This window comes from Schistocerca americana, chromosome 1 (genome assembly GCF_021461395.2).
Source record: "Schistocerca americana isolate TAMUIC-IGC-003095 chromosome 1, iqSchAmer2.1, whole genome shotgun sequence".
In the NCBI taxonomy this organism is placed as follows: domain Eukaryota; kingdom Metazoa; phylum Arthropoda; class Insecta; order Orthoptera; family Acrididae; genus Schistocerca; species Schistocerca americana.
The window spans coordinates 868,986,790-869,009,047 of NC_060119.1; the positions used below are offsets into that span (position 1 = coordinate 868,986,790).

Below are 22,258 nucleotides of genomic sequence, written 5' to 3' on the forward strand. Positions count from 1 at the left end.
CATTGGCAAAAGATTCCGGAATAGTCCCCCATTCAGATCTCCGGGAGGGGACTGCCAAGGGGGAGGTTACCATGAGAAAAATATTGATTAATCAACGAAAGGATAACGTTCTACGAGTCGGGGCGTGGAATGTCAGAAGCTTGAACGTGGTAGGGAAACTAGAAAATCTGAAAAGGGAAATGTAAAGGCTCAATCTAGATATAGTAGGGGTCAGTGAAGTGAAGTGGAAGGAAGACAAGGATTTCTGGTCAGATGAGTATCGGGTAATACCAACAGCAGCAGAAAATGATATAACAGGTGTAGGATTCGTTATGAATAGGAAGGTAGGGCAGAGGGTGTGTTACTGTGAACAGTTCAGTGACCGGGTTGCTCTAATCAGAATCGACAGCAGACCAACACCGACAACGATAGTTCAGGTATACATGCCGACGTCGCAAGCTGAAGATGAACAGATAGAGGAAGTGTATGAGGATATTGAAAGGGTAATGCAGTATGTAAAGGGGGACGAAAATCTAATAGTCATGGACGACTGGAATGCAGTCGTAGGGGAAGGAGTAGAAGAAAAGGTTACAGGAGAATATGGGCTTGGGACAAGGAATGAAAGAGGAGAAAGACTAATTGAGTTCTGTAACAAGTTTCAGCTAGAAATAGCGAATACCCTGTTCAATAATCACAAGAGGAGGAGGTATACTTGGAAAAGACCGGGAGACACGGGAAGACTTCAATTAGATTATATCATGGTCAGACAGAGATTCCGAAATCAGATACTGGATTGTAAGGCGTACCCAGGAGCAGATATAGACTCAGATCACAATATAGTAGTGATGAAGAGTAGGCTCAAGTTCAAGACATTAGTCAGGGAGAATCAGTACGCAAAGAAGTGGGATAAGGAAGTACTAAGGAATGACGAGATACGTTTGAAGTTCTCTAACGCTATAGATACAGCAATAAGGAATAGCGCAGTAGGCAGTATAGTTGAAGAGGAATGAACATCTCTAAAAAGGGCCATCACAGAAGTTGGGAAGGAAAACATAGGTACAAAGAAGGTAACTGCGAAGAAGCCATGGGTAACAGAAGAAATACTTCAGTTGAGTGATGAAAGGAGGAAATACAAACATGTTCCGGGAAAATCAGGAATACAGAAATACAAGTCGCTGAGGAATGAAATAAATAGGAAGTGCAGGGAAGCTAAGACGAAATGGCTGCAGGAAAAATGTGAAGACATCGAAAAAGATATGGTTGTCGGAAGGACAGAATCAGCATACAGGAAAGTCAAAACAACCTTTGGTGACATTAAAAGCAACGGTGGTAACATTTAGAGTGCAACGGGAATTCCACCGTTAAATGCAGAGGAGAGAGCAGATAGGTGGAAAGAATACATTGAAAGCCTCTTTGAGGGTGAAGATTTGTCTGATGTGATAGAAGAAGAAACAGGAGTCGATATAGAAGAGATAGGAGATCCAGTATTAGAATCGGAATTTAAAAGAGCTTTGGAGGACTTACGGTCAAATAAGGCAGAAGGGATAGATAACATTCCATCATAATTTCTAAAATCATTGGGGGAAGTGGCAACAAAACGACTATTCACGTTGGTGTGTAGAATATATGTGTCTGGCGTTATACCATCTGACTTTCGGAAAAGCATCATCCACACAATTCCGAAGACGGTAAGAGCTGACAAGTGCGAGAATTATCGCACAATCAGCTTAACAGCTCATGCATCGAAGCTGCTTCCAAGGATAACATACAGAAGAATGGAAAAGAAAATTGAGAATGCGCTAGGTGACGATCAGTTTGGCTTTAGGAAAAGTAAAGGGACGAGAGAGGCAATTCTGACGTTACGGCTAAGAATGGAAGCAAGGCTAAAGAAAAATCAAGACACTTTCATAGGATTTTGTCGACCTGGAAAAAGCGTTCGACAATATAAAATGGTGCAAGCTGTTCGAGATTCTGAAAAAAGTAGGGGTAAGCTATAGGGGGAGACGGGTCATATACAATATGTACAACAACCAAGAGGGAATAATAAGAGTGGACTATCAAGAACGAAGTGCTCGTATTAAGAAGGGTGTAAGACAAGGCTGTAGCCTTTCGCCCCTACTCTTCAATCTGTACATCGAGGAAGCGATGATGGAAATAAAAGAAAGGTTCAGGAGTGGAATTAAAATACAAGGTGAAAGGATATCAATGATACGATTCGCTGATGACATAGCTATCCTGAGTGAAAGTGAAGAAGAATTAAATGATCTGTTGAACGGAATGAACAGTCTAATGAGTACACAGTATTGTTTGAGAGTAAATCGGAGAAAGACGAAGGTAATGAGAAGTAGTAGAAATGAAAACAGCGAGAAACTTAACATCAGGATTGATGGTCACGAAGTCAATGAAGTTAAGGAATTCTGCTACCTAGGCAGTAAAATAACCAATGACGGACGGAGCAAGGAGGACATCAAAAGCAGACTCGCTATGGCAAAAAAGGCATTTCTGGCCAAGAGAAGTCTACTAATATCAAATACCGGCCTTAATTTGAGGAAGAAATTTCTGAGGATGTACGTCTGGAGTACAGCATTGTATGGTAGTGAAACATGCACTGTGGGAAAACCGGAACAGAAGAGAATCGAAGCATTTGAGATGTGGTGCTATAGACGAATGTTGAAAATTAGGTTGACTGATTAGGTAAGGAATGAGTAGGTTCTACGCAGAATCGGAGAGGAAAGGAATATGTGGAAAACACTGATAAGGAGAAGGGACAGGATGATAGGACATCTGCTAAGACATGAGGGAATGACTTCCATGGTACTAGAGGAAGCTGTAGAGGGCAAAAACTGTAGAGGAAGACATAGATTGGAATACGCCAAGCAAATAATTGAGGACGTAGGTTGCAAGTGCTACTCTGAGATGAAGAGGTTAGCACAGGAAAGGAATTTGTGGCGGGCCGCATCAAACCAGTCAGTAGACTGATGACCAAAAAAAAAAAAACTACCACCTATGAATGCTGCCTGTGCGACAAGCTTAGCAGCAACGGTACCAGTACATATGTATTCCACTGCCAGAGGTATCAGATCGGTTTTCACTTATAACTATAGACTCGTTCGTTTCCGAACCAGGGACCCTTATCTCAAATTTATACATTCATCCTTCTCCATCATCCTTGAAAGATTGTAACATCATCATCGAATCACTTTGTATATACGAGGGTTGGAAGTTTAATAGTGGCAGCTATTTATTTATAGCTCGTACAAAATATATAGGTGTTTCAAAGTTTTACTGACCTTCAGAGTAGTCACCAGCATTGTGTATAACCCGTTGCCAGCGATGTGGAAGTCGTAGGATACTCTTAGCAGTGTCGGTTCTGATGACAGTTCGAGCGGCGCGGTCTGTTACCCGACGAATTTGCAGCAGTTCTGAAGCGAATGCCGTGAAGTGTTTCCTTCAGTTTAGGAATCGAGTTGAACTCACGAGGGCTTAAGTCAGGGGAGTGCAGTAGGTGGTATAGGATTTAGCAGCCCCATCAGTCAAACAAATCACTAACAGCTTGCACTGTACGTGCTTGACCATTATCCTGCAAAATGATGGTCAGGTCCTGCAAAAGCGTCATCACCTCTGTCTCTAAGATGGTCGCAGGTTGTGTTCCAAAAATGAACAGCATAGAGACAGATGTGATGACACTTTCTGCAGGACCTGGCCATCATGTAGACAGTGGTCAGGGTGATAAATGTACGCTACTGATACACCTAAAAAGGCCACTTAAATCAGGAGCAGCGTCATACCAACGATGTAAATATTGGAAATTCGGTGAGGTTGCGATCTTAAATACTGTTTACGAGAAATACCTGTAAGCAGGAAGGGAACTTTAGTGTCCAGCAACGGTCATCATGCAGCGACTTGCACTGCCCAGAGGCTGTTGGTAGTAGGTGGAAGCAGAAGTTGCTGGTATCTGAGCTGCATAGGCGATGTAATCTGATGAATCCAGAGTCCTCCCTCAATGAACTGGCCATTCACTTCCTTATTTAGAAGACGGCCGGAGTAGCCGAGCGGTTAAAGGCGCTACAGTCTGGAACCGCACGACCGCTACGGTCGCACGTTCGAATCCTGCCTCGGGCATGGATGTGTGTGATGTCCTTAGGTTAGTTAGGTTTAAGTAGTTCTAAGTTCTAGGGGACTTATGACCACAGCAGTTGAGTCCCATAGTGCTCAGAGCCATTTGAACCATTTGAACCTTTTTTAGAAACTCTCGGACCCCTCTTTCCTTGTAAGTTCCCAGAGAGGGCATCTTTGTCCCGTGTGCCCTCTTCAGAAGAAACGTATTTACGGGTTTTCTACCGCCAAGTACTGCGGCGATGCGAGTGGTACCCCACTAGTTTTTCGTAAGATAGTAAACACAAAACTACTGATAGCCTTAGGAGAGCCATGCAGGAAAAAACTATTCCACATGCTGTGCAAGATGTAGGAAACAGGCGAAATACCATCAGACTTGAAGAAAAATGCAATAATTCCAATTCCAAAGAAAAGCAGTTGCGAACAGGTGTGAATATTACGAATAGTTAGTTTAATAAATCATGGGTGCAAAATACTAACATGAATTATTTGCAGAAGAATGGAAAACTTGCAGAAGCAGACCGCCGAGCGGGATTAGCCGAGCGGTCTCACGTGCTGCAGTCATGGACTGCGCGGCTGGTCCCGGAGGAGGTGCGAGTCCTCCCTCGGGCATGGGTGTGTGTGTTTGTCCTTAGGATAATTTAGGTTAAGTAGTGTGTAAGCTTAGGGACTGATGACCTTAGCAGTTAAGTCCCATAAGATTTCACACACATTTTGAACATTTTGAAGAGTAGACCTCGGGGACAATCCGTTTGGATTCCGGAGAAATGAAGAAACACGCGAGGCAGTACTGACCCTACGATTTACTGACCCTACGATTTGTCTTAGAAGATAGACAAACCTACGTTTATGATTATAAGTGGCAAGGGGTATGAAAGAGAAGCAGTGGGTGAGAAGAAAGTGAGACAGAGTTGTGACCTATCCCTGGTGTTATTCAGTCCGTAAGTTGAGCAAGCGGTAAAGGAAGGCAAAGAAAGATTTGGAGTAGGAATTAAAGTTCAGGGAGAAAAAAATAAAAACTTTGGGGTTTACCAGTGTCGCTGTATTTGTCAGAAACAGCAAAGGACTTAAGAGATCAGCTGAAAGGAATGGACAGTGTCTTGAAAGAAAAATATAAGTTGAAGATCAACAAAAGCAAAACGAGGATAATGGACTGTAGTCGAATTAAATCAATCGATGCTGAAGGAAATAGATTAGAAAACGAGACACTTGAAGTAGTAGACGAATTTTTCTATTTGGGATGAATAACTGACTGTGGCCGAAATATACAGGATATAAAGTATTGACTGGAAATGGCCAAACAGAATTTCTGAAGAAGAGAAATTTTTTAACATCGGATACAGACTTAAGTGTCAGAAAGTTTATTTGTCTGGGGTGTATCCACGAACGGAAGTGGGACATGGACGAGAAACAGTTTAGACAAGAAGAGAGTAGAAGCTTTGGAAATGTGGCGCTACAGACGAATGCTGAAGATTAGATGGGTAGATCACGTAAATAATCAGGAGTTGCTTAATGGAATTGTGGAGGGATGAAATTTGTGACACAATTTGACTAAAAGAAGGAGGAGGAGAGTAGTGTTTAACGTCCCGTCGACAACGAGGTCATTAGAGACGGAGCAAAAGCTCGGATTAGGGAAGGATTGGGAAGGAAATCGGCAGTGCCCTTTCAAAGGAACCATCCCGGCGTTTGCCTGAAACGATTTAGGGAAATCACGGAAAACCTAAATCAAGATGGCCGGAGACGGGTTTGAACCGTCGTCCTCCCGAATACGAGTCCGGTGTGCTAACCACTGCTCCATCTCGTTTGGTGACTAAAAGAAGGGATCGGTTGATAAGACACATTCTGAGACTGAAGGGATCACCAATTCAGTACTGGAGGTTCAAATGGCTCTGAGCACTATGGGACTTAACACCTGAGGTCATTAGTTCCCTAGAACTTAGAACTACTTAAACCTAAATAACCTAAGGACATCACACACATCCATGCCCGAGGCAGGATTCGAACCTGCGACGGTAGCGGTCAAGGCGGTTCCAGACTGAAGTGCCTAGAACCGCTCAGCCACACCGGCCGGCTTGTACTGGAGGGAAGGTTGGGGGTTAAAATAGTAGAGGGAGACGAAAAGAGTAAGCAGATTAGGAAGTGTGTAGGTTGGAGTAGTTATTCGGAGAAAAAGAGCGTTACAAAGGATAGAGTGGAGAGCGCGTGAAGCCAGCCCTCGGACTGAAGAGCATAACAACAGCAACAGCAAACACACAGGATAAAAAAAATGCTCGTCTTTAGGGACATCTCGATAATACCGTGTGACACCGTCTCTAGCCTTGACAATGGTCTCAACTCGGAGAGTCTAAAAGTTTCTCCAGGTATGCAGTATCACCTCCAGGCACTCGTTGAAGGTTAGATCCCGTAGATCTTCTGTTCCAAACAGTCTCAGATGTGTGTATGAGACTGAGATCGGGTGGTTTAGCGGGCCATTAGAGTTTCGATAGATTTCCTAAGTGTTCGACAAACGACGCAGGCATGTAAACGCTGCAGTTTATGTCTTAGAAGCCGAGAGTGTCCACAGCACATGCATCTTGAAGATGTAGAAGGAACGGGAACACGTTGTCACCAAGTCCTGAGTAGAGCCAAGTCATTTTACGGGAAACATCGCCAAAACATGACAGAACCACTTACGGACAGAACTACGCCCTGAAGGTTAAACGCCTCACTGGACCGGCGGTGCACCCGAAGACGTCACCTGAAAACAACCAGCCTTCTGTGGTTTACAAGTAGCAAATGATTGAGGTGTGGCCTGGGCTGGTTAGGAAACGAACTGTGCCCCGGCTGTGACTGACGTGTTTCATCCTCAATCGCCACTTGATGTTAGGGAAGAATGCATATACCCCAGGAGCTTCACAGTTGTTCCACTCCATTCGCCGCGAACTGACTGCAGCGGTGTGGTGAGCGAGTGCCGCGGTTGCCGGCAGGTGCGGCGACTGTCGGAGCACGGCGTGGAGAGCACGGGGGCGGTGGCGGCGCGGGAGGCTGCCTTCCTGGCGACGCTGTCACAGACGGCCGCCCCCGCGCCCGGCGGCCGCCGCCACTCGGTGGTGACCATCTCGCGCGCGCCGCCCCCCTCCATCCTGTTCGGGCGCGGCCGCCGCGAGAGCATCGCCGCCTTCCCCGGCGCCGGAGGGCCGCCCCCGCGGGTTCTGCCCGGCCGCAGGGACTCCGCCTCCAGCATCCCGCCACGGCCCCCGGCCACCGGCACAGGCACCGGCTCGCAGTTCAACTTACAGCTCGACATCATGGACGACATCGCCGAGATCAAGGTAACAACGCGTGCACGTTGAAGCCTATTTTCCACGTACTCGTATCTGATCAAAAGTACCGGGTGATCAAAAAGTCAGTATAAATTTGAAAACTGAATAAATCACAGAATAATGTAGATAGAGATATACAAATTGACACACACGCTTGGAATGACATGGGGTTTTATTAGAACCAAAAAAAATACAAAAGTTCAAAAAATGTCCGACAGATGGCGCTTCATCTGATCAGAATAGCAATAATTAGCATTACAAAGTAAGACAAACCAAAGATGATGTTCTTTACAGGAAATTCTCAATATGTCCACCATCATTCCTCAACAATAGCTGTAGTCGAGGAATAATGTTGTGAACAGCACTGTAAAGCCTGTCCGGAGTTATGGTGAGACATTGGCGTCGGATGTTGTCTTTCAGCATCCCTAGAGATGTCGGTCGATCACGATACACTTGCGACTTCAGGTAACCCCAAAGCCAATAATCGCACGGACTGAGGTCTGGGGACCTGGGGCGCCAAGCATGACGAAAGTGGCGGCTGAGCACACGATCATCACCAAACGACGCGCGCAGGAGATATTTCACGCGTCTAGCAATATGGGGTGGAGCGCCATCCTGCATAAACATCGTACGTTCCAGCAGGTGTTTATCACCTGGCTGGTGATGATGCGATTGTGTAACATATCGGCGCACCTCTCACCCGTCACGGTAGCAGTTTTGCTGCCCAATGCCATATGACGGACATTTTGCGAACTTTTTTTTTTGTTCTAGTAAAACCCCATGTCATTCCAAGCATGTGTGTCAATTTTTACCTCTCTATCTACATTATTCCGTGGTTTATTACGTTTTCAAATTTATACTGACTCTTTGATCACCCGGTATCTGGACACCTATTAGTACACGTAAATACGGGTTTGTCCACCTTCGCTTTTGTGACGGCTTGAACCCTACGGGAGACATTGTCTACAACGCATCTGAATGTCTATGTAGGAATGGCTGCCTATTATCCCCCAAGAGCCAGAACCAGAGAAGGTTGGATGCTGGTATCTCGAGTGAAGTCGACTTTCTAATCCGTCCCAAAGATATTCGATTGGGTTCAGTTCGGCATTCGGGGCACGACAGCCCATTTCGGGAATGTTTTCTTCCAACACTTCTTTGCTTCACAGGTGCTGCCTTATGACAAGGTGCAATTCATGCCCGATACAAACAATCGACCTCTTTGAACTGTTCCTCTACTGTACGCAGTACATAATGCTGTGAAACTTTTTCATATCCTTCCGCATTCATTGTGCTCTTAAGCACAATAACAGAGCCAGTAACAACAGAAAACTCTATTATACCACAACACTACCTCCTCTGTACATCACTCTCGGCGCCAGTCGCCAACCCAAATCCTTTAACCGAATTCCCACAGGGTACAGAATGACTCATCACTCCCAGTCACTCGTTTCCAGTCATTCGCTGTGCAGTGGCGTCGTTCTTTACACCATCTCAAGCATTGCTTGGCAGTGTCTACAGAAATGTGTTTCTTCTGAGGAGCTGCTCGACCATTCTACCCCATTCTTTTGAACTCTCTACGTACAGTTACTGTGCTAGTTGGGCGGTCCATAGCATTTTCTAACTCACGACTGATTCGATCCGTTGATTTCACGTCGTTTTCCTTTCAGTCACTCTTCGCAATATTCAACGATCCCTGTCAGTACAAGAGGTTTGCCTGATCTTGATTTAACTACGGTTGTTCCTTATCGTTTCCACTTCACAATCGCGTCACCAACAGTCGAATCGGGCCGCTTTGGAACTATTGAAATGTTCCTCATGAATTTCTTACTCAGGAGACATTCAATGATTACTCAACGTTCGAAGTCAATGAACTTTCCTGGCTGACGCGTTGTGCTGTTACTGCGTCTCTACCGGCAACACAGCACTCCTCAAAAATGGTTCAAATGGCTCTGAGCACTATGAGACTTAACATCTGAGGTCATCAGTCCCCTAGAATTTAGAACTACTTAACCCTAACTAACCTAGGGACATCACAGACATCCATGCCCTAGGCAGGATTCGATCCTGCGACCATAGCGGTTGCGCGGTTCCAGAATGAAGCGCCTAGAACCGCTCGGTCACAACGGCCGGCACTGCACTCCTCCCCGCCTCCTTTTACACTGGCGGGTTGCTCTTCTCCTGACGTCTAGCGGTCAAGTCCGCATTACAGAGGGATATCCAGATACTTCTGATCAGACAGTGTAGCTCTACATCGATTCACTACAATATTTAACCATATCAGTCGTCGTAGTCTAACAGCTGTATTTTATCCAGAAGTACTCAGGCCTGGATTCGAGGTTCGCTTTTTTTGTGGAGAGAGTGTGGGAAAGGTCGCGCTCATTATTTGTTAGTCTCCCTTCCCTACCTCCAAATTTAAAACGCCGTCACTCCCACTTTTAACGTGCCACAGCGTACAGAGTGGCAGACTAGGCTGTGGGCGTCACGATAAGAGGATTTAGGGATGATTATCACACTGAATGAGTGGCGCTTCGAACTGAATCCCGATTACCAATTGGACGGAATTTGGCACGATATCCCTCAGGAGGGCATCTAACAACTCTATCAATCTATGCCAAGCCGAATAACTGCTTGCGTAAGGGCTAGAGGTGGACCAACGCGTTATTGGTTCAAATGGTTCAAATGGCTCTGAGCACTATGGGACTTATCATCTATGGTCATCAGTCCCCTAGAACTTAGAAGTACTTAAACCTAACTAACCTAAGGACATCAAACACATCCATGCCCGATGCAGGATTCGAACCTGTGACCGTAGATGTCGCGCGGTTCCAGAATGTAGCTCCTAGAGCTGCTCTGCCACCCCGGCCGGCGTTTTCTTTTCTTTTTTTCTTAGAGTGTAGAGTGTTCACTGTACTTTGTTTCTGATTTCGTGTGTGTTGTGAGGGCAGACTGGGGACAGTAAGTAGGCAGTGATTATGTCACAGTGTAAGATTAATGTCCGTCAATTTTGCAGGTTGTGGTTATTAACATTCAAAAGTTGGCAGATTTAGCCAAGATGATGTTTTCCGTTGCAAGGGTGTCCTTAGTACTTAGTTTGAGCGCTCATTCGAGCATGGGTATACCGTTGGCGTCAGAGATGCCATTCTGACCGTCAGAAGCAGGTGGTGCTAGCCAACCTAACTTTGTGGCCTGTCTAAAACTGTTCGAATGAACACTGTTAGGTTGGCCATGAAAAGCAGATGCTTCCTTGCAGTCCACCGTTTTTTTCGAACCCCGTGGTGTTGAATAGTCCAACAGCAAAAGCTGTGCCTCATTCATACCCGAGTTATGCTGTAGTCAAGACGCATTTCCGTGGCTGGTAGTCAGACCAAACTGCTAGGTCCTACCTCTTAGGTACCATTTGAAGATAGTTAACTGGGTCCTATAGTTACCAAGAAGTCGATCTGATAATATAGGTTAGTCGGAGAATCAATCCATGACCTTGTTGCCCGCTAGTTGCGACAATCTGACCATCTGAAACTACGATGGCCACTCGTAATGGCAACTGCAATCGAATCACCGATACATCCACGCAGCTGCTAATATAAACTGTTTCGTTCTATTGCTGAGTGCCGTCATTAGACAGTATCTCTCTTGCTCGCCCTCAACTATGTGTTTTATTTCTTGCATTTGTAAGTTTTCTTTAATAATTTATGTGTAGTTTTTCTCCACTGACCGAGTAATTTCTTCCAGTCTAGTAAGCACTGTCTTGCTTCCAGGCACTTTTGCCATCGATTTAGTGCCTTTTGAATTTAATTATTGATGTAATTGATTTTTTCTTTTTTATTACCAAATTATACATGATTTAAATAGCGTGTGGTTGACTGATATTTAGGGACGGGTGTAAATTCCTATGTTGGCTCTATTAAAACGCACATATACTAGTCATGTTGTTTTGTCTGTAGTGTACATAAATAAAAACTTCAGTATAAAATAATAAGGAAAGTCCCTTGTCCATTCGGTAAGGATAACAGCTTACAAGAATTCCTGTACAAATTTACAATAATCTTCTCACTTTTTAGTAACATACTAAGGTCATTCTGACTTGATCATTGTTTCTATTCAGTAGCATACTCTTTAGAACATGTGAAATACAAGACTAAACAAGAAACTACAGAATATCGTATTACATGTCGTACAAGCCCTCTCGTAGATAAAACCAATCAAACAAACTCACTCGTGAGAGAGAAGGCACTGACATTTACATAACATCGAGTATTAATAAGAATGTCTCAGAACCTATTACAGATTACAGAACGTGAAGGTGAGCAAAAAAAAAAAAAAAAAAGAAGTTCGAGCGAATCAGCTAAACATCACACTTCACTTTTACACTTGCCATTCAGCTTAGCTCTAACAGATATACACTCCTGGAAATTGAAATAAGAACACCGTGAATTCATTGTCCCAGGAAGGGGAAACTTTATTGACACATTCCTGGGGTCAGATACATCACATGATCACACTGACAGAACCACAGGCACATTGACACAGGCAACAGAGCATGCACAATGTCGGCACTAGTACAGTGTATATCCACCTTTCGCAGCAATGCAGGCTGCTATTCTCCCGTGGAGACGATCGTAGAGATGCTGGATGTAGTCCTGTGGAACGGCTTGCCATGCCATTTCCACCTGGCGCCTCAGTTGGACCAGCGTTCGTGCTGGACGTGCAGACCGCGTGAGACGACGCTTCATCCAGTCCCAAACATGCTCAATGGGGGACAGATCCGGAGATCTTGCTGGCCAGGGTAGTTGACTTACACCTTCTAGAGCACGTTGGGTGGCACGGGATACATGCGGACGTGCATTGTCCTGTTGGAACAGCAAGTTCCCTTGCCGGTCTAGGAATGGTAGAACGATGGGTTCGATGACGGTTTGGATGTACCGTGCACTATTCAGTGTCCCCTCGACGATCACCAGTGGTGTACGGCCAGTGTAGGAGATCGCTCCCCACACCATGATGCCGGGTGTTGGCCCTGTGTGCCTCGGTCGTATGCAGTCCTGATTGTGGCGCTCGCCTGCACGGCGCCAAACACGCATACGATCATCATTGGCACCAAGGCAGAAGCGACTCTCATCGCTGAAGACGACACGTCTCCATTCGTCCCTCCATTCACGCCTGTCGCGACACCACTGGAGGCGGGCTGCACGATGTTGGGGCGTGAGCGGAAGACGGCCTAACGGTGTGCGGGACCGTAGCCCAGCTTCATGGAGACGGTTGCGAATGGTCCTCGCCGATACCCCAGGAGCAACAGTGTCCCTAATTTGCTGGGAAGTGGCTGTGCGGTCCCCTACCGCACTGCGTAGGATCCTACGGTCTTGGCGTGCATCCGTGCGTCGCTGCGGTCCGGTCCCAGGTCGACGGGCACGTGCACCTTCCGCCGACCACTGGCGACAACATCGATGTGCTGTGGAGACCACACGCCCCACGTGTTGAGCAATTCGGCGGTACGTCCACCCGGCCTCCCGCATGCCCACTATACGCCCTCGCTCAAAGTCCGTCAACTGCACATACGGTTCACGTCCACGCTGTCGCGGCATGCTACCAGTGTTAAAGACTGCGATGGAGCTCCGTATGCCACGGCAAACTGGCTGATACTGACGGCGGCGGTGCACAAATGCTGCGCAGCTAGCGCCATTCGACGGCCAACACCGCGGTTCCTGGTGTGTCCGCTGTGCCGTGCGTGTGATCATTGCTTGTACAGCCCTCTCGCAGTGTCCGGAGCAAGTATGGTGGGTCTGACACACCGGTGTCAATGTGTTCTTTTTTCCATTTCCAGGAGTGTAGATGTACTACGTGAACCAAAATATGAAAGTTTGTCTCGATCCTGGACACGAACCGTGATACCCCGCCTATCGCGAGCAGTCGCTTTACCACTAAGGTTATCCAAGCAAGTTCCCCGGATTGACCCACACTTAAGTATGTCACACACCTATCTATTTCTCCTCATAGATTATTACCTCTCCTGTTTCCCTTGCAGATTTCAAGTATTGAAATTTATACCTGTAATGTGAGGCAGGTAGTTCGTCATCAAATATAAAAATATATATAAGGTGAAGATCGGCCTGTGTCAAAAAACAAATAAATAAATAAAAATAAAAAGACAATGATTGAGTATTATTTCTCTTTGTTTAAATTCTAAAACCATCACGAGAATCACGAGAGCGCAAGTGTTGTTGTTGTTGTTGTTGTTGTTGTGGTCTTCAGTCCAGAGACTGGTTTGATGCAGGTCTCCATGCTACCCTATCCTGTGCAAGCTTCTTCATCTCCCAGTACTTACTGCAACCTACATTCTTCTGAATCTGTTTAGTGTGTTCATCTCTTGGTCTCCCTCTACGGTTTTTACCATCCACGCTGCCCTCCAATACTAAATTGGTGATCCCTTGGTGCCTCAGAATATGCCCTACCAACCGATCCCTTCCTCTGAGCAAGATGCGCCACAAATTTCGCTTCTCTCCAATTCTGTTCAATACCTCCTCATTAGTTATGTGATCTACCCATCTAATCTTCAGCATTCTTCTGTAGCATCACATTTCGAAAGCTTCTGTTCCCTTCCTGTCTAAACTATTTATCGTCCACGTTTCACTTCCATTCATGGTTACACTCCATACAAATACTTTCAGAAACGACTTCCTGACACTTAAATCTATACTCGATGTTAACAAATTTCTCTTCTTCAAAAACACTTTCCTTGCCATTGCCAGTCTACATTTTATATCCTCTCTACTCCGACCATCATCAGTTATTTTGCTCCCCAAATAGCAAAACTCATTTACTACTTTAAGTGTCTCGTTTCCTAATCTGATTCCCGCAGCATCACCCGATTTAACTCGACTACAGTCCATTATCCTCGTTTTGCTTTTGTTGATGTTCATCTTATATCCTCCTTTTAAGACACTGTCCATTCTGTTCAGCTGTTCTGAGAAGAAATGGTTGGGTGTGTGACTTATGGAAGTGTGGGTTGGTCCTGTAAACTTGCTTGGATAGTCTTAATGGTAGGGCGACCTCTCGCTATAAGCGGAAAACGCGAGTTCGAGTCCCGATCTGGCACAAATCTTCATATGTCGATTTAGATAACAAATCTATGTATTTCGTTAAGCTGAATTTCAGGTCTAAATTTCAATATTTGAACAGTAGTTCATCACTAAATACAAAAACGCTTCACTTTGTAGCTCTGGGTCCCTATTCTTTACGCTACAGCCAACTTCCGTAATACACATCTACATCTACATCATACTCCGCAAGCGACCTAATGGTGTGTGGCCAAGGGTAGTTTGGGTATCACTGTCTGGTCCCTCCAACCCTGTTCCACTCTCGAATAGTGCGTGAAAGAATGATTGTCGGTAAGCCTCTGTATTGGCTCCAAGTTCTCGAATTTTCTCCTCGTGGTCAATATGCGAGAGGTATGTGGGGGGAAGTAATATGTTGACTGACTCCTACTGAAAAGTGCTGTCCCGAAATTTCAACAGTAAATCTCTTCATGATGCACAGCGCCTCTCTTGTAACGCCTGCCAGTGGAGCTTGTTTAGCATCTTCGTAATGATCTCTCGCCAGCTAAACAATCCCGTGACGAAACGAGCCGCTCTTCGTTGGACCTTCTCTCTCCCCTAACAGTCCTACCTGATATGGATCCCAGACAGATGATCAACACTCAAGAATCGACAAAACCCTGTCTTGTATGTTATTGTCTTCTGAAAGCTTTAATCGCAAATATTTTATTGAGTGACGTCTAATTATAACAAATCGCACCAAGAAGAATGTGTTTTTGATGGCTCTTCAGTGCCACTTTGTCTTGAAACGGCATACTTTCGCGACACGCAAGTTACAATTCGAAAATTCTTTAATCAACAATATGACCTTTCCCGTCATCTAAAACTAAGGGTTTTCGAGAAATCCACAATTTTCTGTTGTTTTGAAACGGCAAATATTCACAGGATGTAAGTTATACTATGAAACCCACCAAGTATGGGCTTCAACTGAATTACTACGTTCCCCGACTCTGTATACTGAAAAGAAATGGCTTGCATGTGTCGTTCTGCATTGGTCTACGCTCAAACGCACGTTCAGAATGTCATGCTTGACACTGCACAATCGGAAAGACTCCCCAACGTGCTATTAGCGTGGTATGACGTCATAAACGCGGTACGCTCAACCGTAACGTTCGAATGCACGCTCTGTATAACGACGACACTAGACCTGGCCAGGACAGAGAGGAGGGCAGTGGGTGATTTGTAACAACATTTTAGCGATAGTATTGAACCAGACTGCTGTTAGAATTGATGTTGTTTTATTGCTGTAGATTGTAAAGTAGCTCTCTGACCATATTCAGGATACCTGCAGCAAAATACATTTTGTTAGCAGTTGTATAATTATAGCTAATAACAATTTCGTTTGACTGAGTGTTGGTACTGACATCCATACTGCATCGTGGTGTTGTCGCTGTCTTGTAGCTTTATTGCCGCATAAGGAACTTCAGTTCCTGCTTAGTTTCATTAAATTTTCTCTTATGATTTCTCTTGTTGGGAAATGTCAGCTTAAATCTTTTACTGATGGTATGTACTATTATAGTTTTGACAGCTAAGCCAGAAATGCTGTATGGTTACATTTTATTTATTTATTTGTCTTTGTATCGTAATGATCTGTGACGTGGTAGTAGAATCTTTGTTATGTCGTCGTGGTGTGTATATCTTTGTTTTTATTTTGTTTTGATTATCCGGAATCGAGCAATATTATTTCAAAAAAGTTATCTACATAAATTTTATGTTCCAAATCCATTTGTTCATTTAATATTTCCTCAGGGTCTGTCTGTGAATGTATATAGATTTCGATTTCTTCCGAAACGTTCATTTAAAATCCCTTTTATGCTGTATGTATTGCGTTTGTTATGTGATCAGCCTCATGTTTTTTTCTGTTTTTATGTGCTTGGAGAACGGGAATTGGTTTTTGTCGCTATTCCTTGTGAGTCCTCTGAGTATCTAATCTCAAAGTTTCTTCCTGTTTGTCCTATGTAGAATTCATCGCAGTCTTTAGAATTGATTTTAACTTGCCTGATTGTGTGTGTAGTGGTGTTTTTGCCTTATCGGAATGGCTCAGTGTTGAGGTTGTGTTCAGTCCTGTACTCGAGTTTAACTGTTGTTTCCTTAATAATGTGTCAGTTCGTCGGGTATATGTCCTATGTAAATTTGCGGTATACATTTGAACTTTCATTTTGTGCTTATTTATTGTGCTTCATATCGATATTGATCTTAATGTGTTTAAGTTTATTCCATTTTTCACATAGTTTTCTCCCTGTGCATGGATCGAAGCCATTTTGTTGAGCTACATAAGTAAGGTTTGCGAGTTCTTTTTGTTTGGCTGTATATTTTAAAGGTAGATTTACGTTAATCGTTGTGTTAAATTATGTGTATTGTGTGTTATCGCGTGGCAAGAGTTTGCCTTAATAATACTGTCCGACACTGTGAGTTTTTCGTATATTTCAAATTTGTGCTCGTTGTTACTGTTTTTGACTGTCAGATTCAAAAAATTTATGGATACCTTTATGGAAATCGTATAGTTCGAGTCTGGATAATCGAAACAAAATAAAAACAAAGATATACACAAAATGAAAACATAACAAAGATTATACTATCACCCCATAGATCATTATGATGCACAGACAAATGAATAAACAAATTGTAACCATACAGCACCGCTGGATTAATTATCAGTCTAGCTGCCAAAACTACAAAAGTATATACCACCGATAAAAGACCTAAGCTGGAACTTCGCAACAAGAGAAATCATAAGTGATGTTTGGTTTGTTTGGCGCTCAGCTGCGCGGTCAACAGCGCCCTTACAAACTTCCCATTTTTACACAGTCCAATTCTTTACACAGTCTAATCGAGTCAATGTCACGAATGATGATGATGATGAAATGATGAGGACAATACAAACACCCAGTCCTCGGGCAGAGAAAATCCCCACCCGGCCGGGAATCGAACCCGGTATCCCCTGATCCAGAGTTTGGGGTTGGGTTGTTTGGGGAAGGAGACCAGACAGCGAGGTCATCGGTCTCATCGGATTAGGGAAGGACGGGGAAGGAAGTCGGCCGTGCCCTTTCAAAGGAACCATCCCGGCATTTGCCTGGAGCGATTTAGGGAAATCACGGAAAACCTAAATCAGGATGGCCGGACGCGGAATTGAACCGTCGTCCTCCCGAATGCGAGTCCAGTGTCTAGCCACAACGCCATCTCGCTCGGTCCCTGATCCAGAGGCAGCAACGTTAGCCACTGGACCACTAGCTGCGGTCGGAACCACAAGTGAAAATTAAATTGCACGATTAATAAAACTAGGCTGTAACAGAAGTTCCTTATGTGGAAATAACTTTATAAGACAGCGAATGCGTCATCATGCAATATAGGTATAAGTACCCACACACAATCAACAAAATTGTTATTAGCTATGAGTTTGCAACTGCTAACAAAGCGTATTTCCCTGCAGATAGCCTGAAGATGGCCATAGAGCTGAATAGGCCTATTGCAACTGTATAATCTACAGCACTAAACCAACATTAATTAAAGTATCATTCTGGTTCAATAATATTGTTACAATGTTATTACAAGACATCTAGCATGCAGCGGGTCAGAGAGAAAGTAAATAGTGGGTGTTTGTTTCCAAACAACAGAGCTGTGAACGCGGTTGGTTTCCATCTTCTCACACAGTGTCACGAAAGCCGTCGTTTCTCGAGTTCCTGAACAGGTTACCCGGATCGCTGTGCAGACGGTAAGCCGTGGAGTGCGGTGGTGTGCAGGCGGCGCGCAAGGTGCGGCTCAAGATGTGGCGCACGCCGTCGAGGGAGCGCATGTGCGAGGTGCAGCCGCTGGACGGCGCCGGCGCCGGCGCTGCGGGGGCGGCGGGGCCGGCGGGGGCGGCGGGGGGGCAGCAGCAGCAGCAGCGCCACGGCCGCGGGGAGCTCGGCCGCCGCCACTCAGAGTTCGTGCCCAGCCCCACCTCGCCCGCAGCCGGTGAGTCGCCGTGAAACCACACCCACAGGCGCAGAAACATTAAAATTAAAACTAAACTCCTCCCGCACAGACCATGAAGGCCCAAAGGCACCAACTGGCCGCCGTGTCATCCTCAGCCCACAGGCGTTACTGGATGCGGATATGGAGGGGCATGTGGTCAGCACACCGCTCTCCCGGCCATATGTCAGTTTCCGAGACCGGAGCCACTACTTTTCAATCGAGTAGCTCCTCAGTTTGCCTCAAAAGGGCTGAGTGCACCCCGCTTGCCAACAGCGCTCGGCAGACCGGATGGTCACCCATCCAAGTGCTCACCCAGTCCGACAGCACTTCACTTCGGTGATCTGATGGGAACCGGTGTTACCACTGCGGCAAGGCCGTTGGCGACGCACAAGCATGCTTACAACTAAAGAGGAGAACACGTCAAGTGCCATAGCGCGAATTTCCAGAAGCTTAGCTCAGTGGAAGAGGGGTCGAAGTGAGTGACACATGCCTCGACCTATCCGTAGATACCCGACCGTTCGAGAGAAGAAGCTGCCCAAAGTTTTAGAGATACTTTATGTGCCTTTTTTCGGAGTCAAAATGTAAAATCATTCAAAATAACACAAGCAACATCCATTACACATTTTATAATAACAGCAAAATGTACAACAATTTAAACAATACAAAATACCATTACATAGGAACTTGCGGAATCCATTCACAATTTATTAAATTATTAAATAAGATAAAGGCAAGAAGCAAAGAACTAACCTGACGCCCACACTCCTTTAAAGCAGTGAGAGTGCATAACGCTCTCATAAAGTTTAAAAATCAAGTCACCGATTACACCAATTGAAGTGTAGCCGATTTACCTGTGCAAATAAACCCTCGGTAGCAACGCTTCTGTGTAATCTGTCTGGAAAGTTGGTTGTGGAGACAATATACTAGGAATAATGTGGTCTACGCATGATCTGCGTTTCAGACACTTTACTTGAGCTCTGATTGCTGAATGAACTATTATTTATGGATAGCCTGAGTCCCATCTTTTATAATTTATGTACAAACCAACAGGTAGCCACATTTTGCACTCGGCTGATGTTCTATAACGTAACTGTTCAAGTGCAGTAACCTAACATTGAAGTGACATTAGTTTATGATTGGCAGATATTTAATTAAAACAGTCAGTTATTAACGTTTCTAAATCACTGCCCTTGAAATCAAACAATCAAATCAATCCCAAAACGACGTGCGTAGTAAGCATAATTTGGGAATAACGCAGTACATAGTCCAATACTATTGTCACAGTTTGCAGAATGTGTTATCGAAGATTTACGAAGTTGCTCAGATTAACTGCAAGAGTGCAGTCAGTCATTAAAAACAGTCATTTAATTGCAAAATGATCTCCCGGATGCGAAATGTAAACAAAAATCTACATGTTGTATAAGCTGTAATTTGTGCTAACTCAACTGCGGTATATTTTTGGACACAGATCTTACTCGTTTCATATTCCTCCACAGGCTGACTGAAATGGCTCCCAACAGCCTCTCTTTTATGAGATTAAAATAATTAGCAATACATCCAGCTATTGTTGTTTGCTGTCCATTTACAAATTACAATTAAAGGTTTCTATTTCTATATAACTTAACAGTGAAACAAGATTTACTTAACTGAGAACTTTTACATAAAACAATAACTGCTATTGGATTATGTCGTCTAGTTCGCAAAATTCGGGATTCTACTTCAGTAACAATGTTTTAGACAATAATGCTAACTACTCTGAAACTAAACATTTACTATCATATTTTCAGCATTAGCTGTATGGACATTTCACTTATTTATCTACTTATTTTATCTACTTTACCCGGAAGTTAGCAACTGGTCACATGTTTATGTAGCATGTTTTATAGAAGGTGAACGTTAATAAAATCGACAAAACTGCAGGGACAGATTCCTGACTGGAAATGGGGGAATAAAGGTCCGAAGAACATGTGTCTGGAAATGCGCCGTTGACACGGTAGATGGTGCTGACGAATGACAGTTCCTCTGATCATGTGCTGTGTGTTCCTTGTGTGTTGCAGGCTGTGTGATTAGCGCAGAATAATGTAAGCAGCAGAATGGTCGAGGATCTATGTCGGGAACAAGCCGAGATGGTGTCTGTCTACGGTCAGGCAGATGGCAACGGTCGAGGGGCAACATCGCTATACCAAAACAAGTACCCTCACCGACACACTAAGTCACACAACATTTCAAGCTGTTTTGGGTGTTTGTGTGATAATGGGTCATTTCAGAGAGATGAACGTGCAGAGAGCCGGCGGACTGTGCTTGCACCAGATTTGGAGGACTGGTTCTCCGGGATATTGAAACGAACCCTAGTACAAGCTTCAGGCAAGTGGCCAGCCGACATGGTGTAAGCCAAAGTATGATTATGAGTTTCCTGCACAACAACCGCTACTATCTCTATCACCTGCAACGAGTGCAAGGATTATCAGCGACGGATTTACCTCTGTGGGAATTTTGTCAATGGTTTTTCCACCAGACCATCTTAATTATGGGATGTCTGTCACCAGTCCTCTTTAACGGCGTAGAAACCTTTACCAGAACTGCCATCATCAGTCTGCGTTATCGTCATCCGTTGGCTACAAATAATCCTCTGGGAAGGTTGTTGTTGTTGTGGTCTTCAGTCCTGAGACTAGTTTGATGCAGCTATCCATGCTACCCTATCCTGTGCAAGCTTCTTCATCTCCCAGTACTTACTGCAACACACATCCTTCTGAAAATGCTTAGTGTATTCATCTCTTGGTCTCCCTCTACGATTTTTACCCTCCACGCTGCCCTCCAATGCTAAATTTGTGATCCCTTGATGCCTCAGAACATGTCCTACTAACCGGTCCCTTCTTTTTGTCAAGTTGTGCCACATACTCCTATTCTCCCCAATTCTATTCAATACTTCATCATTTGTTATGTGATCTACTCATCTAATCTTCAGCATTCTTCTGTAGCACCACATTTCGAAAGCTTCTATTCTCTTCTTGTCCAAACTATTTGTCGTCCATGTTTCACTTCCATACATGGCTACACTCCACAAATACTTTCAGAAACGACTTCCTGACACTTAAATCTATACTCGATGTTAACAAATTTCTCTTCTTCAGAAACGCTTTCCTTGCCAGTGCCAGTCTACATTTTATATCTTCTCTACTTCGACCATCATCAGTTATTTTGCTCCCCAAATAGCAAAACTCCATTACTACTTTAAGTGTCTCATTTCCTAATCTAATTCCCTCAGTATCACCCGACTTAATTCGACTACATTCCATTATCCTCGTTTTGCTTTTGTTGATGTTCATCTTATATCCTCCTTTCAAGACACAGTCCATTCCGTTCAACTTCTCTTCCAAGTCCTTTGCTGTCTCTGATAGAATTACAATGTCATCGGCGAATCTGAAAGTTTTTATTTCTTCTCCATGGATTTTAATACCTACTCCGAATTTTTCTTTTGTTTCCTTTACTGCTTGCTCAATATACAGATTGAATAACATCGGGGAGAGGCTACAACCCTGTCTCACTCCCTTCCCAACCACTGCTTCCCTTTCATGCCCCTCCACTCTTATAACTGCCATCTGGTTTCTGTACAAATTGTAAATAGCCTTTCGCTCCCTGTATTTTACCCCTGCCACCTTTAGAATTTGAAAGAGAGTATTCCAGTCAACATTGTCAAAAGCTTTCTCTAAGTCCACAAATGCTAGAAACGTAGGTTTGCCTTTCCTTAATCTTTCTTCTAAGATAAGTCGTAAGGTCAGTATTGCCTCACGTGTTCCAATATTTCTACGGAATCCAAACTGA

General features: G+C 44.4%; 1 protein-coding gene and 1 pseudogene across 1 annotated transcript in view; one reads left to right on the top strand and one right to left on the bottom strand.

The window, feature by feature from the left end:
• The window catches only part of LOC124594814, a 90,906-nt gene that overhangs the window by 38,551 nt on the left and 30,097 nt on the right, over positions 1–22,258 (top strand). The window contains exons 2-3 of the mRNA XM_047133259.1: positions 7,062–7,406; positions 18,223–18,436. Coding sequence (XP_046989215.1) covers positions 7,062–7,406; positions 18,223–18,436 — 559 coding nt within the window. The remainder of the gene's footprint in view (positions 1–7,061; positions 7,407–18,222; positions 18,437–22,258) is intronic.
• Positions 18,701–18,818, bottom strand: LOC124557934 (annotated as a pseudogene).